Source organism: Solea solea, chromosome 9, assembly GCF_958295425.1.
Source record: "Solea solea chromosome 9, fSolSol10.1, whole genome shotgun sequence".
In the NCBI taxonomy this organism is placed as follows: Eukaryota; Metazoa; Chordata; class Actinopteri; order Pleuronectiformes; family Soleidae; genus Solea; species Solea solea.
In genome coordinates this window covers 29,832,914-29,857,374 of record NC_081142.1, presented here as the reverse complement: position 1 = coordinate 29,857,374, position 24,461 = coordinate 29,832,914, and the positions used below count along the sequence as shown (strand labels likewise).

Below are 24,461 nucleotides of genomic sequence, written 5' to 3'. Positions count from 1 at the left end.
CAACTGGGGTGCATTTAAGTACTTTTACATTGCAGTGTATTTAAACTGTGGTGCGTTTAAGTACTTTTACATGATAGTGTATTTGAACTGTGGTGCATTTAAGTACTTTTATTTTATAGTTTTAAAACGAAACAGATCCTTAAAACTGCAGACAGTGTACAATGACCAGAGGAGTCTTTATAGTTTTCCAAAAACGGAAACTAATGTTTTTGTAGTGCCAGGAGTCAAAGGCCAGTGATTTTTTTTTTTTTAATTGAAGTTATATTAATTCAATTCTTATGTGCTTGTTCTTGTCAGGGTGGCGATCATCACAGCACAGACTGATACTTCGGAGCTCAGAGAAACAGGTACAAGTACATTTAATACAACTGTTTGCTATTAGATTCTTGTTACACCTTTTTGTTTGAGCTTCTGTCTCGTAGATTAGGTGGAGATGCCTCGTCTGAAGGGCCACAACCGCTCCAAGGCGGCCAGGGCGAGGATGGAGGTCCGCCTTTCTCGACCAGTGGTTGACACCTGTCCACGTATGTAGCCATCTAATTTTTCTCTATTATTCATTCATTTATTTATTTATTTATTTATTTATTCATTAATTCATTTATTTTTATAATGTGTGAGGAAAATTGATTTATTTATTTGCATTTATACATTAATGGGCTCTTGTTTTAATATTTTTAAGTCGTAACATGTGTGTTTCTATGTCTGTTTAACAAGGCCGTGGTACAGGTCGTCGCCATGTCGCAAGGAGATGGCCAGTTTCGTCCCTCACCGGCAGGAGCCACAAGCTGGTCATCCCGGCCGAATCACCCGACAAGAAGGTATTGTTGCGGTAACATTTACAAACATGATACTTGATCTGAGAAATTATTATTTCAATTTCATTCTTTTATAAAATATTTTCTGTGTTGTCAGTTTGTTTTTCTTGTCGGGGACTCCCACCTGAGGCCCATCGTCGATGGCTTTGTGAAGATGCCGGAGAGGGGCATTTCGTTTGGTGCCATGTCGACGCCTGGGGCCTGTGCCAGGGACCTGAGGACCGAGTTGGTGAGTGCGGTCCTCCCTAGGACACCTGACCTTGTTTGTCTTCTCGCCCCCAGCAACAACCTGACTGCGAGCAGGACCGTGGATGAGGCAGGGGTCGACTTCGAGAGGCTCCTTGCCAGCGCTTGCGCTCGGTGGCCGAAGGTAAAATTATTTTAATCTTGTTATTTCCTATTCACTATACGGAATGAATTAATGTGGTTTTATGGGATGTTGAAGAAGAATATTTATATAAATAAACTTTTATTATGTAGGTGTTTGTCCTGGACTTCCCTCCACGCCTGACCGTTGACGCAGGTCTCCAGGAACTCTTTCGTCAGGAGTTTCATCGCGTGGCAGCACGCAAGGGTATGTCTTGAATTAAATATGTAATTCAATTCAAATGAAGTTGCATGTATAATGAATTGTGTCTTATTGCATGCTTGAAAATATAATTTTCATTACATTATAATAACAGCTTTGATTTATGAAGCGCCTTTCGTGGAAAAGTAGAGTAGAAAATAATCAGAACAAAACACAAGTGTCGCTTCAACACTGATAGAAATGACTCCACAGCTGGTGCATGGCAAGTAGCCCTGTTGCCAAAGTTTTGCCTGCAGGTGTGGAGAGGAGACCGAGGTCAACAGACTGCGGGTTTCGTGAGTGACGGTTGACATTGTGGTTGGAGAGATTATGTGCTGCAAGGGAATGGAGATACTTGTAGCTGAGGAGGAGAAGCTTCAAGATGATCCGGAAATAAATAATAAATGGATATGTTCAATTCATGTTGTGTTTTTTTTTTTTTTTTTTTAGGTGTGAGGTACTACTCCCTTGCGGAGTATTTTCCTCTTCATCGCCTTGATCTGTGGAGTTGGGATGGCGTAAGTTAATATCACAAAGCTTATTTTCCAGGCAAATCATATTTGACAATAAAGTCTCATCTGTAAATTTGTGTTTATGCTCTATATTTTTGCAGGTGCACCTGAGCGACAGACCAGGAATGGAGCTCCTGGCGGACGTGCTGTGGGAAATCTCCGATCGGCTGCTGAAGACAACTGCTGAGGTGGAGGTTCGTCCCAGCACTCCGCCACCCACTCCATCTCCTCCGCCACGCCCAGGTCCCAGAGTTGTTGTGAGGGGAAAGATCCGCTCCCCTCGTCCAGCACGCAACCCATTGGATTGGACGCTGGTTGGACCACGCAAGAAGGTAAATGAGTTGGATACTTTTTGGTTTTGTTTAAAGAAACATTTCTCATTTCATTTTATTGCAGTAATGTTCAAAATGTACATATTTATCTAATACAATCTAATCTGTTTGTCATTACAGAGGAGCTCCCCAGTGCCACTGTCTCCTGATGCTCCCAAGAGGGGGATGGTTCAGCTTAAGGTTTGCTTGTTTTATTTTGCTTGCCTATATTCAGCTATCAAGTGATATTTGTAATTAATAATCAATAGGATTATTTATTGAGTATATCACTGTTTACGTTTTGCCTTTGTCTCACAAGGAGTGTTGCATCCCGCTTACACCTGTGTGGTTCAGCCCAGCCATTCTGGAGTCCATGAACCAGGTCCGTCCGGCTGACCTTGGTGACCCTGTGGATCATCCAGCTGTCCAAAAGCAACGAATGGTAATTTGATGCCAGTTGTGTCTATTGACTGATGATTTCCTTTTAAAGGGTAACTGTCACGACAGCAAAAGCTATACCTTTTATAACGTTTCACTTTTCCTACATAAGAAGGTGGATCGTCGCCGCAGGGCTCTTGCTCCCAAGAAGACCCGGGAGAGGCAGCAGGTCTGACAAGCATCTTTTATTTTGTAGAGAAATAAAGTCTGGAAAAACATACAACTCATTCAGCTACTTTCTTCGTTTTTGGTTTTTTTCCCAAGGTGGAGCTAGAGGAGGAGTGGCCCTTACCTACAAGGGCTGTGGTGGTAAGGAAATTATGTTTTTAAACACCATTTCATTGTGTTTTTCTATTATTATTATTCTGAACTTGATATTTTTTGCTGATAAATACAGTATATTAATTATATTAGGTCACTTCTGTCCATGATTGTCCAATGCATGTCTTTGTCTTTTTAATGGCCATAACTAAAAAGTAAGACTGCTGTAAAAATTGAAATTTGTTTTTCTGTCATTAGAAAGTGGTGGAGCGACGCAGGAGAACTACTGCTTCCCGCAGGCCTCTGGCACAGAAGCAGGTTTGTCATTTTCTTTTTATTGTCCAACATTTAAGGTATTTGAAATTACTTGTCTTGGGTAGAAGAGCTTTTTTAGTAGTAATAATGAAAGTACATGTGACTTTTTTCACACTGTTGTATTGTTTTTTTTCCTAGGTGGAGGCAGCACCGCGTGTGGGGGAGGAGTCTGTGGAGCCATTTCATGCCATGGATGTGGTAGTGGAGGAGGAGGGTCAGCACACACAAAGATCCAGCAAAGGTCAGAGTGATGCTTTTCTTCCTTACCCGTCCACAGATGTGAATGAGCCCAGTACTTCTGTTGGGGCTCCAGTTCAGACTCAGGTTCAGGTTGAGGTTGAGGTTGCGGTTGAGGTTCAGGCTCAGGTTGACTGTGATGGTGCAGCTGAGCCAGAGGATCACAGTCCTCCCAGGGTGGATGGTCATGCAGTACAAGGATCATTTCATCAGGGGGAGGGTCTGTTTGAATATGCAGGAGTACAGTGTATGGCTGTGGCTTTAGTAAGCCTTGCCAAACACACAGACAGCACTGTGTTTTCCTGGCAAACTCGAGATGTGGACACTGTTCTCCTTTTGGGGGACGAGTTGTACACATCATTGCGAGAAGGCAACGTGATCAGTGATGGGTATGAAATTTTGTGTGTTTCAGAGCTGCCCAAACAGTGGGTGATTGATGGGCAGACCTGTTACTTTGAATATCCCGAAGTGGTCAGTGGAGCTTTAGGTGGGGTTGATGTGTCCCTGATCGAGGGTGGTCATTGTCACACTCTTGAAAAGGGACTGGAAAAGATGTTTGCTACGTATGACACATGTCTTCTGACAGTGTGTGGCAGTACGTATGCAATCATTAGTCAGAATGGCCACTATGCGTTTGTTGATTCCCATTCGCGTGATGCTGCTGGAATGCCAGACATTTCTGGGTGTGGACAAAGCATTGTGTCCTATTTCAGCAGTCTTGAAGGTCTTCAAGATCACATCTGTGCTTTGGCTGAAGCCCTTGGTTTAAGCAACAGTGCATTTGAGATCGCCAGTGTTACGGTGAGTTACACAGCCCCAGTCAGAAGCAGTGATAGGTGTGTCACTGTGGATGATTCCGATGTTGAATGTGTTGGTGATGTGAATCCTAAACAGCTCCAGTTTAATCCCATTGGCAAATATGTTGCCCAGGCTGTATGTAGACAGCTGAATGTGGAGTATGAGAAACTCCTTGCACCAGTGTCTACATCAGTTGGTCCGTTGGGGAGTCCATGTAGGACTGAGAGCATTGTGGCTGATGGGAACTGTTTCTTCAGAGCAGTGTCCCAAGCTGTGAGTGGTTCACAGAAAAGCCACAAGAAGATCCGAAATGCTGCTGTGAAGCAGCTACGATTGGACTCTGGAGAATACGAGAATATCTTAAGAGATGAGTATTCTTCGATTGCACAGTACCTTCAGGACAGTAGGATGCAGTATGCTGGAAGCTGGGCTACTGAGGTTGAGATTCAAGCCACGGCAGATTATTTAGGTGTGAATATCTTCACATGTCACAATGGCCGGTGGCTTGAATATACTTGCAGTAGTTGCATTTCTTCAGAGTGCATCTACTTGGAAAATAAAAGTGGTAACCACTATGACGTTGTTGTTTGTGTTCATGTGCCTGAACAACAGAGTTGCTATGGTCATTGCAAAAACGCTGTGTCTTTTTCTGAAGTGTACAATCTTAGACAGAGTACCAAAACATTTTCATGTCAGGTAGAAACAGAAAGTGTAGAAAATATTGGCATTTGTGTTTCAAAGTACATAAACAGGAAAAAAACAACCCAAAATAAAGTCAAATATCATGAAAATGTTTTACATAGGGTGAAAGTAAATGATAAAATTAAAAGGAAGTATCGGGAAAATGTTTCACATAGAGAGAGCGATATTCAAAGACTAAAGAAGAAATATCGTGAAAATAAAGCACACAGGGCGACTTTAAAATCCACGAGCAAACAGAAATACAGTAAAGATGAAGAGCACAGGAAGACTGTAAAAGCCCTGAGCAAACAGAAATACAGTAAAGATGAAGAGCACAGGAAGACTGTAAAAGCCCTGAGCATACAGAAATACAGTAAAGATGAAGAGCACAGGAAGACTGTAAAAGCCCTGAGCAAACAAAAATACTGTAAAGATGAAGAGCACAGGAAGACTGTAAAAGCCCTGAGCAAACAAAAATACTGTAAAGATGAAGAGCACAGGAAGACTGTAAAAGCCCTGAGCAAACAGAAATACATTAAAGATGAAGAGCACAGACACAATGTAAAGGCCATGAGCAAACAAAAATACTGTAGAGATGAAAAGCACAGGCAGAATGTAAAAGCCATGAGTACACGGAAGTACCATGGAAATCGTGAGCATAGGAGGCGTGTTGCAGCATGTAACAGGAAGAGGATGCAAGAAATGAAAGAAAAGTCAAAGCATTTTGATTTTCTGATGGAAAAATTTTTGGACAAAGTCAGAGACGGTCCAGATTTTGTGTGTTGCGTCTGCCATAGATTGTCGTTTAGACATCAGGTTCTGAATTGTAGGATAGATGATTACAGTAAGAGTAAAAACTCAGCTGCAATTGCCAAGAAATGCATAACAGAAGATTATTTACATCATTGTAATGATGAGTGTGTGATGCCATGTCACTGGGTGGATACAGCTAAAGGTCAGCTATGGATTTGTTACGCATGTCATGGTAAGGTTAACAGAGGTGAAATGCCACCGGAAAGTGTAACAAATAGGTTAGAGGTTCATCCTGTTCCACCTGAGTTGTCATGTTTAAATAGTTTAGAGCAGCACTTGATTGCATTACATATTCCCTTTATGAAAATGTTGGCATTGCCTAAAGGCGGGCAAAATGGAGTACATGGTCCTGTGACATGTGTTCCAGCTAACATTGTTCAAACTAGCAATGTGCTGCCCCGTTCCACTATGGAAGGGTCTTTGCTACCTGTAAAACTGAAGCGTAAGCTAACTTACAAAGGGCATTACAGGTATCAGTATGTTGACACTATGCACATTAGGGAAGCCTTGCGGTATTTAAAACAGGCTAATGTGCATTATAAAGACATTGAGTTTAATGAGGAGTGGCTCAATGAATTAGGCAGACAACCAGATGTAGAGGATGTAGAAGTAGGTAGTGATGCTAGAGGAGGATGTAGTGAGGAAATGGCAGATGTTGAAGAACAGATTTTGCATGATGGACAGCAGGACTGTATGTTACAGGACACTTGCTCCATGGCTGTTGATGTTGAGGAGGAATCCCTAGATCAGTATTTTGATGATATGCTGAGCCAGGAGAAAAGACAGGAAAGATTGTGTGACACAGTAGAAAGTGGTGATGCAACTTTAGAGGGTGAAGATGAACTTTTGCATGATCGACAGCAGCACTGTATGTTCCAGGACACCTGTCTCATGCCTGTTGATGTTGGTCAGGAAGCTCTGGATCAGTATTTCGACGATATACTGAATCTGGCTCCAGGAGAAGGGAACAGTCCTGTGAAAATGCTGTCTGATCTTGCAAATGAAGCCAAATGCTTCCCAGTGTTGTTCCCCCTGGGACACAACACCTATCATGAGAGTAGGCCATATCGTTTGACAATGTCACGATATCTTAACAACAGGATTCTACATGCTGATAGCAGGTTTGCTCAGAATGTAGAATACATCTTTTTTGGTCAGTACATGTCTGAAATTCAACAGGTTGTGTCCAGTGTGTCGATTGCCTTACGAAAAGGAAAGGGAGACGGTACGACACAAAAGGTAAGCAACCGCTTGTTGAAAGATGACGAGTCTTTGAAGAAGCTGTTGCAGTATGATGAAGGGTATCGTTTTCTCAAACCGATCAGAGGTACCCCGTCTTTTTGGCAAGGAGTACAGCGTGACTTGATTGCTTGTGTTCGTCAGCTGGGTATTCCTACGTGGTTTTGTTCATTTTCTTCTGCTGATCTGCGGTGGACTAATCTTCTGCACAGTATTCTGAAGCAGGAAGGGAGAACTCAGACAGTAGAAAGTTTGGAGTGGGCAGACAGATGTGACCTGCTCCGACGTAATCCTGTCACTGCTGCCAGGATGTTTGATTTCCGCTGGCATGTTTTTCTGAATGAGGTTCTCAAGTCTCCATTGCATCCAATCGGTAAAATTATTGACTACTTTTACCGAGTGGAATTTCAGCAGCGAGGTTCGCCTCATGTTCATTGTCTGTTTTGGATTGAGAATGCCCCCAAGATAGACGAAAACACAGATGAAGAGGTAGTTCAGTTCATCGACAAGTATGTAACATGTGAACTACCTTCACAAGACGAAGGTTTACTTGACATTGTGACATCTGTGCAGCAACATTCAAAGAGGCATTCAAAGACGTGTAGGAAGAATAAAACTGTTTGTCGGTTCAACTTTCCCAGACCTGCTTCCTCACAGACATTTGTGTGCCGCACCACAGAAGATGAGGCATCCAAAAACATGTGCCAATGTAAGAATGTTGATGTCAACACAAATCAGGTAATATGCACATGTGGGAAACGGGGTAAGGACAAGCCTGAGATGATGGATAAAGAGCTTGCCTCTAACATTTTGAGAGTTATCAAGAGTGCTCTGTCAAATGAGGACCTTACCTTTGATACCACAGAAAATTTGTTTCAATCTTTGGGTATCAATCAAGCCCTTTTTGAGGCTGCATACAAACGTTGTGCCAGAAAAACACACGTTGTTTTAAAAAGGCAGCCTAATGAAGTTTGGATTAATCAGTATAGTAAACCACTGCTAAAATGCTGGAATGCAAATTTGGACATCCAGTATGTGGTTGATGCATATGCCTGCATTGTCTACATCATTTCTTACATTTCCAAGGCAGAGCGGGAGATGGGATTGTTGTTGGCGAATGCCCAGAAAGAGGCTAGTAAAGGTAATGTCAGTGCAAAACAAGCATTGAAAAACTTAGGCAGTGTTTATCTTCACAACAGAGATGTGTGTGCTCAAGAAGCAGTTTATAGATTAACAAACATGCATCTGAGGGAAAATTCTAGGAACGTTGTGTTTGTCCCAACAGGGGAAAATGTTGTGAAAATGAGCCTGCCTATAAATGTGTTGAGGGAAAAAGCAACTGCAAATGAACTTACCACTTCAGACATGTGGATGACTAGTTTGGTTGAGCGTTACAAGAATCGACCAAACGACAGCACATTTAATAACATGTGCATGGCAACATTTGCTTCAGAATATCGTATTCTGACCAAAAATCAAAAATCCAAGAACCCAATTAAATTGAACAATAATTGTGGTTTTGTCACTAAAAGAACACGAACACAACCGGCAGTTGTTCGTTATATGCGCATTTCTGAGACCAAAAATTCAGAATTATTTCACATGTCTATTTTGCAGTTGTTTTTGCCCTATCGTGTAGACCAGCAGTTGAAGCCTCCAAATTTTGAATCCTTTGAACAGTTTTATGATGATGGTCATGTTAGGTTGAGTGATGGGTCATTACAGTCTGTCAAATCAGTGGTTGACCAAAACAGAGGCAGGTTTGAAAAAATTGACTCAGCAACATTGACTAATATCCAGGAATCGGTAGATCTCAGCGATGAATTTGAAGATGCCTGGGCTCAACTGTGCCCAGAGCAAGAGATCGAGCGAGCTGATAGCAATCAGGAACGGACAGAGAGCAGACAGGTTGTGGAGGAAAACGAAATAGAAAACATTCCAGATTTAGCGGTCACCAGTGAACAGGTTGCACATTTGGAAAAGAAAACCAACATCATGTGCAGAAGTGACGGATTGGCTTTGATTAGGTCTTTGAATGAAACACAGCTGTCTATTTTCTATAAAATTCGTCAGTGGTGTTTGGCCAAGATCAACGGTCAAAACCCTGATCCATTTCATGTGTTCATCACAGGTGGTGCAGGTACAGGGAAGAGTCATTTGATCAAGGCCATTCAATATGAGGCAACGAGGTTATTGTCACCAGTGTGTCGTCAACCTGACAACATTTGTGTCTTGTTAACCGCTCCCACTGGGATTGCTGCGTACAATTTGCATGCATCAACTATACACAGCACATTTAGCATTGGAAAGGATGTGCGCTTGCCATACACCCCTTTGGGTGAAGAGAAGCTCAATTCTTTGCGGGCTAAATATGTTGATTTGCAGATATTGATAATTGATGAGATATCAATGGTGGACCATAACCTCTTCGCTTATATTCACGGCAGACTGAGGCAAATTAAACAGACCGGTGACTATTCCCCATTTGGGAAAGTCAGCGTGATTGCTGTTGGAGATTTTTTCCAGCTTCCTCCAGTCCGAGGTAAACCTCTGTACATTGACAATGGACCCATCAACTTGTGGTCTAGTTTTAGTGTTGTTGAGCTGACTGAGATAGTCAGACAGAAGGATGGTGTTTTTGCACAGCTGTTGAACAGAGTTAGAACTCGTTCAAAGGGTACCCCCATGCTGCAGAGTGACGTAGACATTTTGAAAAATTGTGAAACCGGTGAAGTCAGCCCAGCTTTACACATTTTCCCAACAAATATGCAAGTAAATGGGCACAATACTCTGCAGTTAAGGGAGACCTGTCTCGACTATGTCGAGATTAATGCTAAAGATTACGTGAATAGCAAGAAAACAGGGAACCTTGAGCTGAAAGGTCGACATCATGCCAACACTTCTCACACATGTTTGGCTGAGAAGTTGTTGCTTGGCAAGGATGCACGGGTGATGTTAATCAAAAATATCGATTTAATGGATGGTCTAGTGAATGGTGTTTGTGGCACTGTAACAGACATAATTAGGTCAGAGACTAGTGATTTTCCTCTTAAAATCTATGTGAAGTTTGATGACGAGCATGTGGGTGCACAGAGGAGGAAGGAGTCACCAAATGTTCCCATAGATTTAATTGGTTCTACAGCCATTGAACCAGAAGAGGAAAGGGCTACAAAAAATGGTGGCATGAGACGACAGTTTCCCCTTAAACTGGCATGGGCTGTTACAGTACACAAAGTTCAGGGAATTACTGTTGATGAAGCTGTGGTTTGTCTTGAGAGGGTATTTTCAGCTGGGCAAGCCTATGTTGCATTAAGTCGTGTTAGAAATTTGTCAGGATTGATAATTCAAGATTTCAAAGAGAAAGCAATATATTGCAAGGACGACATTAAGGATGCAATTCAGAATATGCCCAAATTCCCGATAGAAAATGTATTCACAGAACACAGATTAAGTACACAAACATTCACTGTGTTCTTGATGAATGTACAAAATTTAACTCTTCACCTTGCAGATTTGGCAACATGTACACAGCATTTGCAGCTTAACTGTATTGCTGTTACAGAAACATGGCTACCAGCTTCTCCACCAGCCCAAACACTAAACATTGATGGCTATACTTTTCATAGTTGTCCTCGCAGTTCGTCCTATTCTAGCAACAATCTGGCCTTAATTGCTTTGCAAGGACAACAACATGGTGGAGTGGGCATGTACACTTCAAACAGTGTGGCATATGAAAGACTCCAAATGCCTGATGTAAATTTAGAATGTTTAATTTTTAAATTCATTAGTTATGAGATATTGGTAGCCGTGATTTACAGACCACCTTCATATCTCATGTCTTTGTTTAAAGAACATCTCGGCAAATTAATTGATTGGCTCGATCCACAGTGTGAAACTATCACAATCATGGGAGATTTCAATGATGACATTTTAAAATCATCATCAATCTGCAAATTTGTAACTGACAGAGGCTTTGTTCAGAACGTCTCAGAACCAACCACAGAGAGAGGTACTTTAATAGATCACGTGTATTTAAAGTCCTCACAGTATGTTGTTGGGTCTGTTGTTTGTCCCACTTACTTTAGTGATCATGAGGGGATTTTGTGTACTTTGACGGTTGTAGATGATGATGAGGAGGAAGATGAGGAACTGTAGTTATTTGTTTGTTACAGTTGTAAGATCATGTGTTATGTTCTTGATTTAATAAGAGGTACGGTAATTGTTAATGTGTATTTTAAAGTCCTCATGGTTTGTTAGTGGTAGATTTGTTGTCGTTGTTGCTGTTCATTTGTGCATTTGACTGGGTAACTGCATCAGTAGTGAAGTACCCTGACTTAGGTAGCCGCCGGGCAGGTTTGGAGAACTTGCCACTGTTTTATTTTGGAGGTAATCATGAGGAGGGGGCAGAAATTGGCTCGAATTAAGTCTTTGCACTTTGCAGAGCAATTTTGATCATGATAGTTTTGTTTGAGATTACTTGTTGTGCTGCTAGGATTCTTTGGATTCACATCACTGTATATTGTTAGTGTTTGGACTTTCAATGTAGTGGGTTTTGTAGGTGTTGGGGCTGTGTTTGTGTTCTGTTTCGCTGTTTGTCCCTGTTCCTGTCCTGTTTCTCATAGGTGTTGTACATCTGATGAGTCCTTGTTGTGGTGTTCCAGGTCCAGGAAAGGTGAGTCAAACAGTGTAAGTATTTGTAACTTGTTTTATGAATAGGTTTCTTTTCCTGCATTAAAACAGTATTAGAATATTTTCTATGACATGATAGCATTTTATGCAATGATGTCATAATATGCTGTTGTTAATGCAGGTTTTGCTTTTCCTTCTGTGTTGTGTCAAAAAGCAAAAGGCACTGGTGTTGGACTCCTGGTTTTACCAGGACGGGGTTCAATTCCCTGTGGTGCCCTGCTTACTGATTTGACATTTACATGAAGGGTAATTTTTAACCATTTGTCAGGTTTGGAAACTCTGGCACTATTGTTGAAGGTAGCAGTGAAAATATTTATAAGAGCTGCAAGTGAATCTCATGCTTTTAGCTTTATTACTTCACCCCACCTCTTTCTGTTGGCCTACTTCCTGTTGGCAGGTTGTGGCTTGCAGATGTGTCCAGGACGGGTGCCAGGCGAAATTAAAGTGTACTTCCTGTGTGCAGGAAGTACACACAGGAAGTGTCTATATCAAGTGTTTAGGGTAGGCCCTTGGTATCCCATTTCAAGTTTCGAGCCAATGGGTCAATGTATGGGCGATTTACAGGGCACTTCCTATTTAAGACGACCTTCTTCCTGTGTGCAGGTAATGTCTTGCAGACCTGTTCAGGGCGGGCCCTTGGTCTCACATATCAAGTTTCAGGTCGATTGGTTAATGTTTGGCAAATGACAGGGCACTTCCTGTTTCGGGCAACCTACTTCCTGCGTGCAGGTCATGGCTTGCAGACGTAATCAAGACGGGCCCTTGGTCTCACATATCAAGTTTTGGACCGATTGGTCAATGTTTTGTGAAGTTAAAGGGCACTTCCTGTTTGAGACAATCTACTTCCTGTGTGCAGGTGATGTCTTGCAGATGTGTTCAGGGCGGGCCCTTGGTCTCACATATCAAGTTTCAGGTCAATTGGTATATGTTTGGCAAATGACAGTGCACTTCCTGTTTCGGGCGACCTACTTCCTGTGTGCAGGTGATGTCTTGCAGATGTGTTCAGGGCGGGCCCTTGGTCTCACATATCAAGTTTCAGGTCGATTGGTCAATGTTTGGTGAAGTTAAAGGGCACTTCCTGTTTGAGGCGCCCTACTTCCTGTGTGCAGGTGATGTCTTGCAGATGTGTTCAAGGCGGGCCATTGGTCTCACATATCAAGTTTCAAGTCGATTGGTAAATGTTTGGCAAATGACAGGGCACTTCCTGTTTCGGGCGACCTACTTCCTGTGTGCAGGTGATGTCTTGCAGACGTGTTCAGGGTGGGCCCTTGGTCTCACATATCAAGTTTTGGGCCGATTGGTCAATGTTTGGTGAAGTTAAAGGGCACTTCCTGTTTCAGACAATCTACTTCCTGTGTGCAGGTGATGTCTTGCAGATGTGTTCAGGGCGGGCCCTTGGTCTCACATATCAAGTTTCAGGTCGATTGGTATATGTTTGGCAAATGACAGGGCACTTCCTGTTTCGGGCGACCTACTTCCTGTGTGCAGGTGATGTCTTGCAGATGTGTTCAGGGCGGGCCCTTGGTCTCACATATCAAGTTTCAGGTCGATTGGTCAATGTTCGGTGAAGTTAAAGGGCACTTCCTGTTTGAGACAATCTACTTCCTGTGTGCAGGTGATGTCTTGCAGACGTGTTCAGGGCGGGCCCTTGGTCTCACATATCAAGTTTCGGGCTGATTGGTCAATGTTTGGTGAAGTAAAAGGGCACTTCCTGTTTCAGGCACCCTACTTCCTGTGTGCAGGTGATGTCTTGCAGATGTGTTCAGGGCAGGCCCATGGTCTCACATATCAAGTTTGGAGCCAATCGGTCAATTTTTGGGCGAGTTACAGGGCACTTCCTGTTTAGCGGCGAAACGCGTTAATCAAAATGGCCGTCATGGCGTTGGGGTCAAGTTCGCATTCGTAGACGTGTTCAGGGGCGGGATCTCGTGTCACGTATGAAGTTTCGTGCGGATAGGACAAAGTATGGCGAAGTTATAGCACACGTGTTGTTTCGTGGCGAGACGCCGAAATTCGCCAAAATTCCGATGGCTGCCGTGGCCACGCCCCTTTGAATCTGCGAAAGTTTTCTATAACTTTTGATCTTGGATGGGTTTGGAACAATTTGACGCATTTTGCGCGTTGCTACGATGAACGCCCTCAGACAAGTTCGTTCAGTTACGAAACTAGTAAAACGCCAAGATGGACGCCAAATCCAAGATGGCCGACTTCCTGTTGAGTCGAGGTCATGGTGTCAAAAGGATTTTTTGTTCGGCTTGCGCCGAACAATCACCCCACCAAGTTTCGGGAAATTCGGTGAAACTAAATTTTGCCTGCTCCATAGGCACGTGACCTGTGGGGGCGCTACTGAGCCACTTTGCATTGTTTTTTCGCAATTCCACTATTTTATCGAATTTTTCGGCAGTTCTGATGTGCGTGCCAATTTTCGTCCGTTTCCACGCAGGTTCAGGGGGTCAAATTTGAGATCCCGTGGCATGAAAGAAAATAATAATAATAATAATAATAATAATTCCTAGAATAACAATATGTCCTCGCCCACTGCGTGGGCTCGGACCCCGCGCGCTGTGTGCGTGCCCGGTCCTCGGTCCTTGCACACTACTGTGTTTGTGCACGGTCCTAGGTCCTTGCACACTGCTTTGTTAGTGCTCGGTCCATGTTGCTCGAATTACAATAGGTCCTCGCACACTGTGTGAGTGCTCGGTCCCTAATAATAATAATTCCTAGAATAACAATATGTCCTCGCCCACTGCGTGGGCTCGGACCCTACGCGCACTGTGTGAGTGCTTGGTCCTCGGTCCTTGCACACTACTGTGTTTGTGCACGGTCCTAGGTCCTTGCACACTGCTTTGTTAGTGCTCGGTCCATGTTGCTAGAATTACAATAGGTCCTCGCACACTGTGTGAGTGCTCGGTCCCTAATAATAATAATAATAATAATAATAATCCTTCCAGTTTCAATAGGGTTCTTGCAACCTTGTTGCTCGAACCCTAATAATAATAATAATAATCCTTCCAGTTTCAATAGGGTTCTTGCAACCTTGTTGCTCGAACCCTAATAATCTTTTGCATTTCAATAGGGTTCTTGCAACCTTGTTGCTCGAACCCTAAAAACACATCCAAACAGTGAAATCATTGCAAAATCAAACACTGACGGCATATAACTATATCTTATAAGATGTTAACTTCATTTGTGAGGTTTATGTTATGGGACAGCAGAAAATTGAAAAAAATCAGAAAACAGTCGATACTTGCTGAATGTGCACAACAAAAGACACAAATAGAAAAACACATCCAAACAGTGAAATCATTGCAAAATCAAAGACTGAGGGTACAGAAGTATGTCTTATAAGATGTTAACCTTATTTGTGAGGTTTATGTTATGGGACAGTAGAAAATTGAAAAAAATCAGAAAACAGCCGTATACTTGCTGAATGTGCACAACAAAAGACACAAATAGAAAAACACATCCAAACAGTGAAATCATTGCAAAATCAAACACTGAAGGCATATAACTATATCTTATAAGATTTTAACTTTATTTGTGAGGTTTATGTTATGGGACAGTAGAAAATTGAAAAAAATCAGAAAACAGCCGTATACTTGCTGAATGCGCACAAAAATAGACACAAATAGAAAAACTCATCCAAACTGTGAAATCATTGCAAAATCAAACACTGAAGGCATATAACTATATCTTATAAGATGTTAACTTTATTTGTGAGGTTTATGTTATGGGACAGTAGAAAATTGAAAAAAATCAGAAAACAGCCGTATACTTGCTGAATGCGCACAAAAACAGACACAAATAGAAAAACACATCCAAACAGTGAAATCATTGCAAAATCAAACAGAAGTATATCTTATAAGATGTTAACTTTATTTGTGAGGTTTATGTTATGGGACAGTAGAAAATTGAAAAAAATCAGAAAACAGCCGTATACTTGCTGAATGTGCACAAAACAGACACAAATAGAAAAACACATCCAAACAGTGAAATCATTGCAAAATCAAACACTGACGGCATATAACTATATCTTACAAGATTTTAACTTTATTTGTGAGGTTTATGTTATGGGACAGTAGAAAATTGAAAAAAATCAGAAAACAGCCGTATACTTGCTGAATGTGCACAAAAACAGACACAAATAGAAAAACACATCCAAACAGTGAAATCATTGCAAAATCAAACACTGAGGTTACAGAAGTATATCTTATAAGATGTTAACTTTATTTGTGAGGTTTATGTTATGGGACAGTAGAAAATTGAAAAAAATCAGAAAACAGCTGTATACTTGCTGAATGCGCACAAAAACAGACACAAATAGAAAAACACATCCAAACAGTGAAATCATTGCAAAATCAAACACTGAAGGCATATAACTATATATCTTATAAGATGTTAACTTTATTTGTGAGGTTTATGTTATGGGACAGTAGAAAATTGAAAAAAATCAGAAAACAGCCGTATACTTGCTGAATGTGCACAAAAACAGACACAAATAGAAAAACACATCCAAACAGTGAAATCATTGCAAAATCAAACACTGAGGTTACAGAAGTATATCTTATAAGATGTTAACTTTATTTGTGAGGTTTATGTTATGGGACAGTAGAAAATTTAAAAAAATCAGAAAACAGCCGTATACTTGCTGAATGTGCACAAAACAGACACAAATAGAAAAACACATCCAAACAGTGAAATCATTGGAAAATCAAACACTGACGGCATATAACTATATCTTATAAGATGTTAACTTCATTTGTGAGGTTTATGTTATGGGACAGTAGAAAATTGAAAAAAATCAGAAAACAGTCGATACTTGCTGAATGTGCACAACAAAAGACACAAATAGAAAAACACATCCAAACAGTGAAATCATTGCAAAATCAAAGACTGAGGGTACAGAAGTATATCTTATAAGATGTTAACTTTATTTGTGAGGTTTATGTTATGGGACAGTAGAAAATTTAAAAAAATCAGAAAACAGCCGTATACTTGCTGAATGTGCACAAAACAGACACAAATAGAAAAACACATCCAAACAGTGAAATCATTGCAAAATCAAACACTGAAGGCATATAACTATATCTTATAAGATTTTAACTTTATTTGTGAGGTTTATGTTATGGGACAGTAGAAAATTGAAAAAAATCAGAAAACAGCCGTATACTTGCTGAATGTGCACAACAAAAGACACAAATAGAAAAACACATCCAAACAGTGAAATCATTGCAAAATCAAACACTGAAGGCATATAACTATATCTTATAAGATGTTAACTTTATTTGTGAGGTTTATGTTATGGGACAGTAGAAAATTGAAAAAAATCAGAAAACAGCCGTATACTTGCTGAATGTGCACAACAAAAGACACAAATAGAAAAACACATCCAAACAGTGAAATCATTGCAAAATCAAACACTGAGGGTACAGAAGTATATCTTATAAGATGTTAACTTTATTTGTGAGGTTTATGTTATGGGACAGTAGAAAATTGAAAAAAATCAGAAAACAGCCGTATACTTGCTGAATGTGCACAAAACAGAAACAAATAGAAAAACACATCCAAACAGTGAAATCATTGCAAAATCAAACACTGACGGCATATAACTATATCTTATAAGATGTTAACTTTATTTGTGAGGTTTATGTTATGGGACAGTAGAAAATTGAAAAAAATCAGAAAACAGCCGTATACTTGCTGAATGCGCACAAAAACAGACACAAATAGAAAAACACATCCAAACAGTGAAATCATTGCAAAATCAAACAGAAGTATATCTTATAAGATGTTAACTTTATTTGTGAGGTTTATGTTATGGGACAGTAGAAAATTGAAAAAAATCAGAAAACAGCCGTATACTTGCTGAATGTGCACAAAACAGACACAAATAGAAAAACACATCCAAACAGTGAAATCATTGGAAAATCAAACACTGACGGCATATAACTATATCTTATAAGATGTTGACTTCATTTGTGAGGTTTATGTTATGGGACAGTAGAAAATTGAAAAAAATCAGAAAACAGCCGGATACTTGCTGAATGTGCACAACAAAAGACACAAATAGAAAAACACATCCAAACAGTGAAATCATTGCAAAATCAAACACTGAGGGTACAGAAGTATATCTTATAAGATGTTAACTTTATTTGTGAGGTTTATGTTATGGGACAGTAGAAAATTGAAAAAAATCAGAAAACAGCTGTATACTTGCTGAATGCGCACAAAAACAGACACAAATAGAAAAACACATCCAAACAGTGAAATCATTGCAAAATCAAACACTGAAGGCATATAACTATATATCTTATAAGATGTTAACTTTATTTGTGAGGTTTATGTTATGGGACAGTAGAAAATTGAAAAAAATCAGAAAACAGCCGTATACTTGCTGAATGTGCACAAAAACAGACACAAATAGAAAAACACATCCAAACAGTGAAATCATTGCAAAATCAAACACTGAGGTTACAGAAGTATATCTTATAAGATGTTAACTTTATTTGTGAGGTTTATGTTATGGGACAGTAGAAAATTTAAAAAAATCAGAAAACAGCCGTATACTTGCTGAATGTGCACAAAACAGACACAAATAGAAAAACACATCCAAACAGTGAAATCATTGGAAAATCAAACACTGACGGCATATAACTATATCTTATAAGATGTTAACTTCATTTGTGAGGTTTATGTTATGGGACAGTAGAAAATTGAAAAAAATCAGAAAACAGTCGATACTTGCTGAATGTGCACAACAAAAGACACAAATAGAAAAACACATCCAAACAGTGAAATCATTGCAAAATCAAAGACTGAGGGTACAGAAGTATATCTTATAAGATGTTAACTTTATTTGTGAGGTTTATGTTATGGGACAGTAGAAAATTTAAAAAAATCAGAAAACAGCCGTATACTTGCTGAATGTGCACAAAACAGACACAAATAGAAAAACACATCCAAACAGTGAAATCATTGCAAAATCAAACACTGAAGGCATATAACTATATCTTATAAGATTTTAACTTTATTTGTGAGGTTTATGTTATGGGACAGTAGAAAATTGAAAAAAATCAGAAAACAGCCGTATACTTGCTGAATGTGCACAACAAAAGACACAAATAGAAAAACACATCCAAACAGTGAAATCATTGCAAAATCAAACACTGAAGGCATATAACTATATCTTATAAGATGTTAACTTTATTTGTGAGGTTTATGTTATGGGACAGTAGAAAATTGAAAAAAATCAGAAAACAGCCGTATACTTGCTGAATGTGCACAACAAAAGACACAAATAGAAAAACACATCCAAACAGTGAAATCATTGCAAAATCAAACACTGAGGGTACAGAAGTATATCTTATAAGATGTTAACTTTATTTGTGAGGTTTATGTTATGGGACAGTAGAAAATTGAAAAAAATCAGAAAACAGCCGTATACTTGCTGAATGTGCACAAAACAGAAACAAATAGAAAAACACATCCAAACAGTGAAATCATTGCAAAATCAAACACTGACGGCATATAACTATATCTTATAAGATGTTAACTTTATTTGTGAGGTTTATGTTATGGGACAGTAGAAAATTGAAAAAAATCAGAAAACAGCCGTATACTTGCTGAATGCGCACAAAAACAGACACAAATAGAAAAACACATCCAAACAGTGAAATCATTGCAAAATCAAACAGAAGTATATCTTATAAGATGTTAACTTTATTTGTGAGGTTTATGTTATGGGACAGTAGAAAATTGAAAAAAATCAGAAAACAGCCGTATACTTGCTGAATGTGCACAAAACAGACACAAATAGAAAAACACATCCAAACAGTGAAATCTTTGGAAAATCAAACACTGACGGCATATAACTATATCTTATAAGATGTTGACTTCATTTGTGAGGTTTATGTTATGGGACAGTAGAAAATTGAAAAAAATCAGAAAACAGCCGGATACTTGCTGAATGTGCACAACAAAAGACACAAATAGAAAAACACATCCAAACAGTGAAATCATTGCAAAATCAAACACTGAGGGTACAGAAGTATATCTTATAAGATGTTAACTTTATTTGTGAGGTTTATGTTATGGGACAGTAGAAAATTGAAAAAAATCAGAAAACAGCCGTATACTTGCTGAATGTGCACAAAACAGAAACAAATAGAAAAACACATCCAAACAGTGAAATCATTGCAAAATCAAACACTGACGGCATATAACTATACCTTATAAGATGTTAACTTTATTTGTGAGGTTTATGTTATGGGACAGTAGAAAATTAAAAAAAAATCAGAAAACAGCCGTATACTTGCTGAATGTGCACAAAAACAGACACACATAGAAAAACACATCCAAACAGTGAAATCATTGCAAAATCAAACACTGAGGTTACAGAAGTATATCTTATAAGATGTTAACCTCATTTGTGAGGTTTATGTTATGGGACAGTAGAAAATTGAAAAAAATCAGAAAACAGCCGTATACTTGCTGAATGTGCACAAAAACAGACACAAATAGAAAAACACATCCAAACAGTGAAATCATTGCAAAATCAAACACTGAGGTTACAGAAGTATATCTTATAAGATGTTTACTTTATTTGTGAGGTTTATGTTATGGGACAGTAGAAAATTGAAAAAAATCAGAAAACAGCCGTATACTTGCTGAATGTGCACAAAACAGACACAAATAGAAAAACACATCCAAACAGTGAAATCATTGCAAAATCAAACACTGAGGGTAAATAACTATATCTTATAAGATTTTAACTTTATTTGTGAGGTTTATGTTATGGGACAGTAGAAAATTGAAAAAAATCAGAAAACAGCTGTATACTTGCTGAATGCGCACAACAAAAGACACAAATAGAAAAACACATCCAAACAGTGAAATCATTGCAAAATCAAACACTGAGGTAACAGAAGTATATCTTATAAGATGTTAACTTTATTTATGAGGTTTATGTTACGGGACAATAGAAAATTGAAAAAAATCAGAAAACAGCCGTATACTTGCTGAATGCGCACAAAAACAGACACAAATAGAAAAACACATCCAAACAGTGAAATCATTGCAAAATCAAACACTGACGGCATATAACTATATCTTATAAGATTTTAACTTCATTTGTGAGGTTTATGTTATGGGACAGTAGAAAATTCAAAAAAATCAGAAAACAGCCGTATACTTGCTGTATGTGCACAAAAACAGACACAAATAGAAAAACACATCCAAACAGTGAAATCATTGCAAAATCAAAAACTGAAGGCATATAACTATATCTTATAAGATTTTAACTTTATTTGTGAGGTTTATGTTATGGGACAGTAGAAAATTCAAAAAAATCAGAAAACAGCCGTATACTTGCTGAATGTGCACAAAAACAGACACACATAGAAAAACACATCCAAACAGTGAAATCATTGCAAAATCAAACACTGAGGTTACAGAAGTATATCTTATAAGATGTTAACTTTATTTGTGAGGTTATATGTTATGGGACAGTAGAAAATTGAAAAAAATCAGAAAACAGCCGTATACTTGCTGAATGTGCACAAAACAGACACAAATAGAAAAACACATCCAAACAGTGAAATCATTGCAAAATCAAACACTGAGGGTAAATAACTATATCTTATAAGATTTTAACTTTATTTGTGAGGTTTATGTTATGGGACAGTAGAAAATTGAAAAAAATCAGAAAACAGCTGTATACTTGCTGAATGTGCACAACAAAAGACACAAATAGAAAAACACATCCAAACAGTGAAATCATTGCAAAATCAAACACTGAGGTTACAGAAGTATATCTTATAAGATGTTAACTTTATTTGTGAGGTTTATGTTATGGAACAATAGAAAATTGAAAAAAATCAGAAAACAGCCGTACACTTGCTGAATGTGCACAAAAACAGACACAAATAGAAAAACACATCCAAACAGTGAAATCATTGCAAAATCAAACACTGAAGGCATATAATTATATCTTATAAGATTTTAACTTTATTTGTGAGGTTTATGTTATGGGACAGTAGAAAATTGAAAAAAAAAACGAAAACAGCCGTATACTTGCTGAATGTGCACAAAAACAGACACAAATAGAAAAACACATCCAAACAGTGAAATCATTGCAAAATCAAACACTGAAGGCATATAACTATATCTTATAAGATGTTAACTTTATTTGTGAGGTTTATGTTATGCGACAGTAGAAAATTGAAAAAAATCAGAAAACAGCCGTATACTTGCTGAATGTGCACAACAAAAGACACAAATAGAAAAACACATCCAAACAGTGAAATCATTGCAAAATCAAACACTGAGGTTACAGAAGTATATCTTATAAGATTTTAACTTTATTTGTGAGGTTTATGTTATGGAACAGTAGAAAATTGAAAAAAATCAGAAAACAGCCGTATACTTGCTGAATGCGCACAAAAATAGACACAAATAGAAAAACTCATTCAAACTGTGAAATCATTGCAAAATCAAACACTGAAGGCATATAACTATATCTTATAAGATGTTAACTTTATTTGTGAGGTTTATGTTATGGGACAGTAGAAAATTGAAAGAAATCAGAAAACAGCCGTATACTTGCTGAACGCGCACAAAAACAGACACAAATAGAAAAACACAACCAAACAGTGAAATCATTGCAAAATCAAACACTGACGGCATATAACTATATCTTATAAGATGTTAACTTTATTTGTGAGGTTTATGTTATGGGACAGTAGAAAATTAAAAAAAAATCAGAAAACAGCCGTATACTTGCTGAATGTGCAAAACAAAAGACACAAATAGAAAAACACATCCAAACAGTGAAATCATTGCAAAATCAAACAGAAGTATATCTTATAAGATGTTAACTTTATTTGTGAGGTTTATGTTATGGGACAGTAGAAAATTGAAAAAAATCAGAAAACAGCCGTATACTTGCTGAATGTGCACAACAAAAGACACAAATAGAAAAACACATCCAAACAGTGAAATCATTGCAAAATCAAACACTGACGGCATATAACTATATCTTACAAGATTTTAACTTTATTTGTGAGGTTTATGTTATGGGACAGTAGAAAATTGAAAAAAATCAGAAAACAGCCGTATACTTGCTGAATGTGCACAAAAACAGACACAAATAGAAAAACACATCCAAACAGTGAAATCATTGCAAAATCAAACACTGAGGTTACAGAAGTATATCTTATAAGATGTTAACTTTATTTGTGAGGTTTATGTTATGGGACAGTAGAAAATTTAAAAAAATCAGAAAACAGCCGTATACTTGCTGAATGCGCACAAAAACAGACACAAATAGAAAAACACATCCAAACAGTGAAATCATTGCAAAATCAAACACTGAAGGCATATAACTATATATCTTATAAGATGTTAACTTTATTTGTGAGGTTTATGTTATGGGACAGTAGAAAATTGAAAAAAATCAGAAAACAGCCGTATACTTGCTGAATGTGCATAACAAAAGACACAAATAGAAAAACACATCCAAACAGTGAAATCATTGCAAAATCAAACACTGAAGGCATATAACTATATCTTATAAGATGTTAACTTTATTTGTGAGGTTTATGTTATGGGACAGTAGAAAATTTAAAAAAATCAGAAAACAGCCGTATACTTGCTGAATGTGCACAAAACAGACACAAATAGAAAAACACATCCAAACAGTGAAATCATTGCAAAATCAAACACTGAAGGCATATAACTATATCTTATAAGATGTTAACTTTATTTGTGAGGTTTATGTTATGGGACAGTAGAAAATTGAAAAAAATCAGAAAACAGCCGTATACTTGCTGAATGTGCACAAAACAGACACAAATAGAAAAACACATCCAAACAGTGAAATCATTGCAAAATCAAACACTGAAGGCATATAACTATATCTTATAAGATTTTAACTTTATTTGTGAGGTTTATGTTATGGGACAGTAGAAAATTGAAAAAAATCAGAAAACAGCCGTATACTTGCTGAATGTGCACAACAAAAGACACAAATAGAAAAACATATCCAAACAGTGAAATCAATGCAAAATCAAACACTGAAGGCATATAACTATATCTTATAAGATGTTAACTTTATTTGTGAAGTTTATGTTATGGGACAGTAGAAAATTGAAAAAAATCAGAAAACAGCCGTATACTTGCTGAATGTGCACAACAAAAGACACAAATAGAAAAACACATCCAAACAGTGAAATCATTGCAAAATCAAACACTGAAGGCATATAACTATATCTTATAAGATTTTAACTTTATTTGTGAGGTTTATGTTATGGAACAGTAGAAAATTGAAAAAAATCAGAAAACAGCCGTATACTTGCTGAATGCGCACAAAAATAGACACAAATAGAAAAACTCATTCAAACTGTGAAATCATTGCAAAATCAAACACTGAAGGCATATAACTATATCTTATAAGATGTTAACTTTATTTGTGAGGTTTATGTTATGGGACAGTAGAAAATTGAAAGAAATCAGAAAACAGCCGTATACTTGCTGAATGCGCACAAAAACAGACACAAATAGAAAAACACATCCAAACAGTGAAATCATTGCAAAATCAAACACTGACGGCATATAACTATATCTTATAAGATGTTAACTTTATTTGTGAGGTTTATGTTATGGGACAGTAGAAAATTAAAAAAAAATCAGAAAACAGCCGTATACTTGCTGAATGTGCAAAACAAAAGACACAAATAGAAAAACACATCCAAACAGTGAAATCATTGCAAAATCAAACAGAAGTATA

The 24,461-nt window shown here is 38.2% G+C and overlaps 1 protein-coding gene across 1 annotated transcript; it reads left to right on the top strand.

Moving 5' to 3' along the window:
• Positions 1–308: 308 nt before the first annotated feature.
• LOC131465773 (uncharacterized) lies at positions 309–11,909 on the top strand. Its single transcript, XM_058638662.1, has 15 exons — positions 309–524; positions 715–818; positions 913–1,185; positions 1,296–1,389; positions 1,834–1,901; positions 1,997–2,227; positions 2,348–2,407; positions 2,526–2,648; positions 2,757–2,813; positions 2,909–2,953; positions 3,164–3,223; positions 3,359–4,911; positions 5,059–11,093; positions 11,650–11,660; positions 11,832–11,909. Exons 1-15 carry the CDS (start codon positions 434–436, stop codon positions 11,907–11,909), a joined length of 8,883 nt encoding a protein of 2,960 aa, XP_058494645.1. The 5' UTR covers positions 309–433.
• Positions 11,910–24,461: the final 12,552 nt, after the last annotated feature.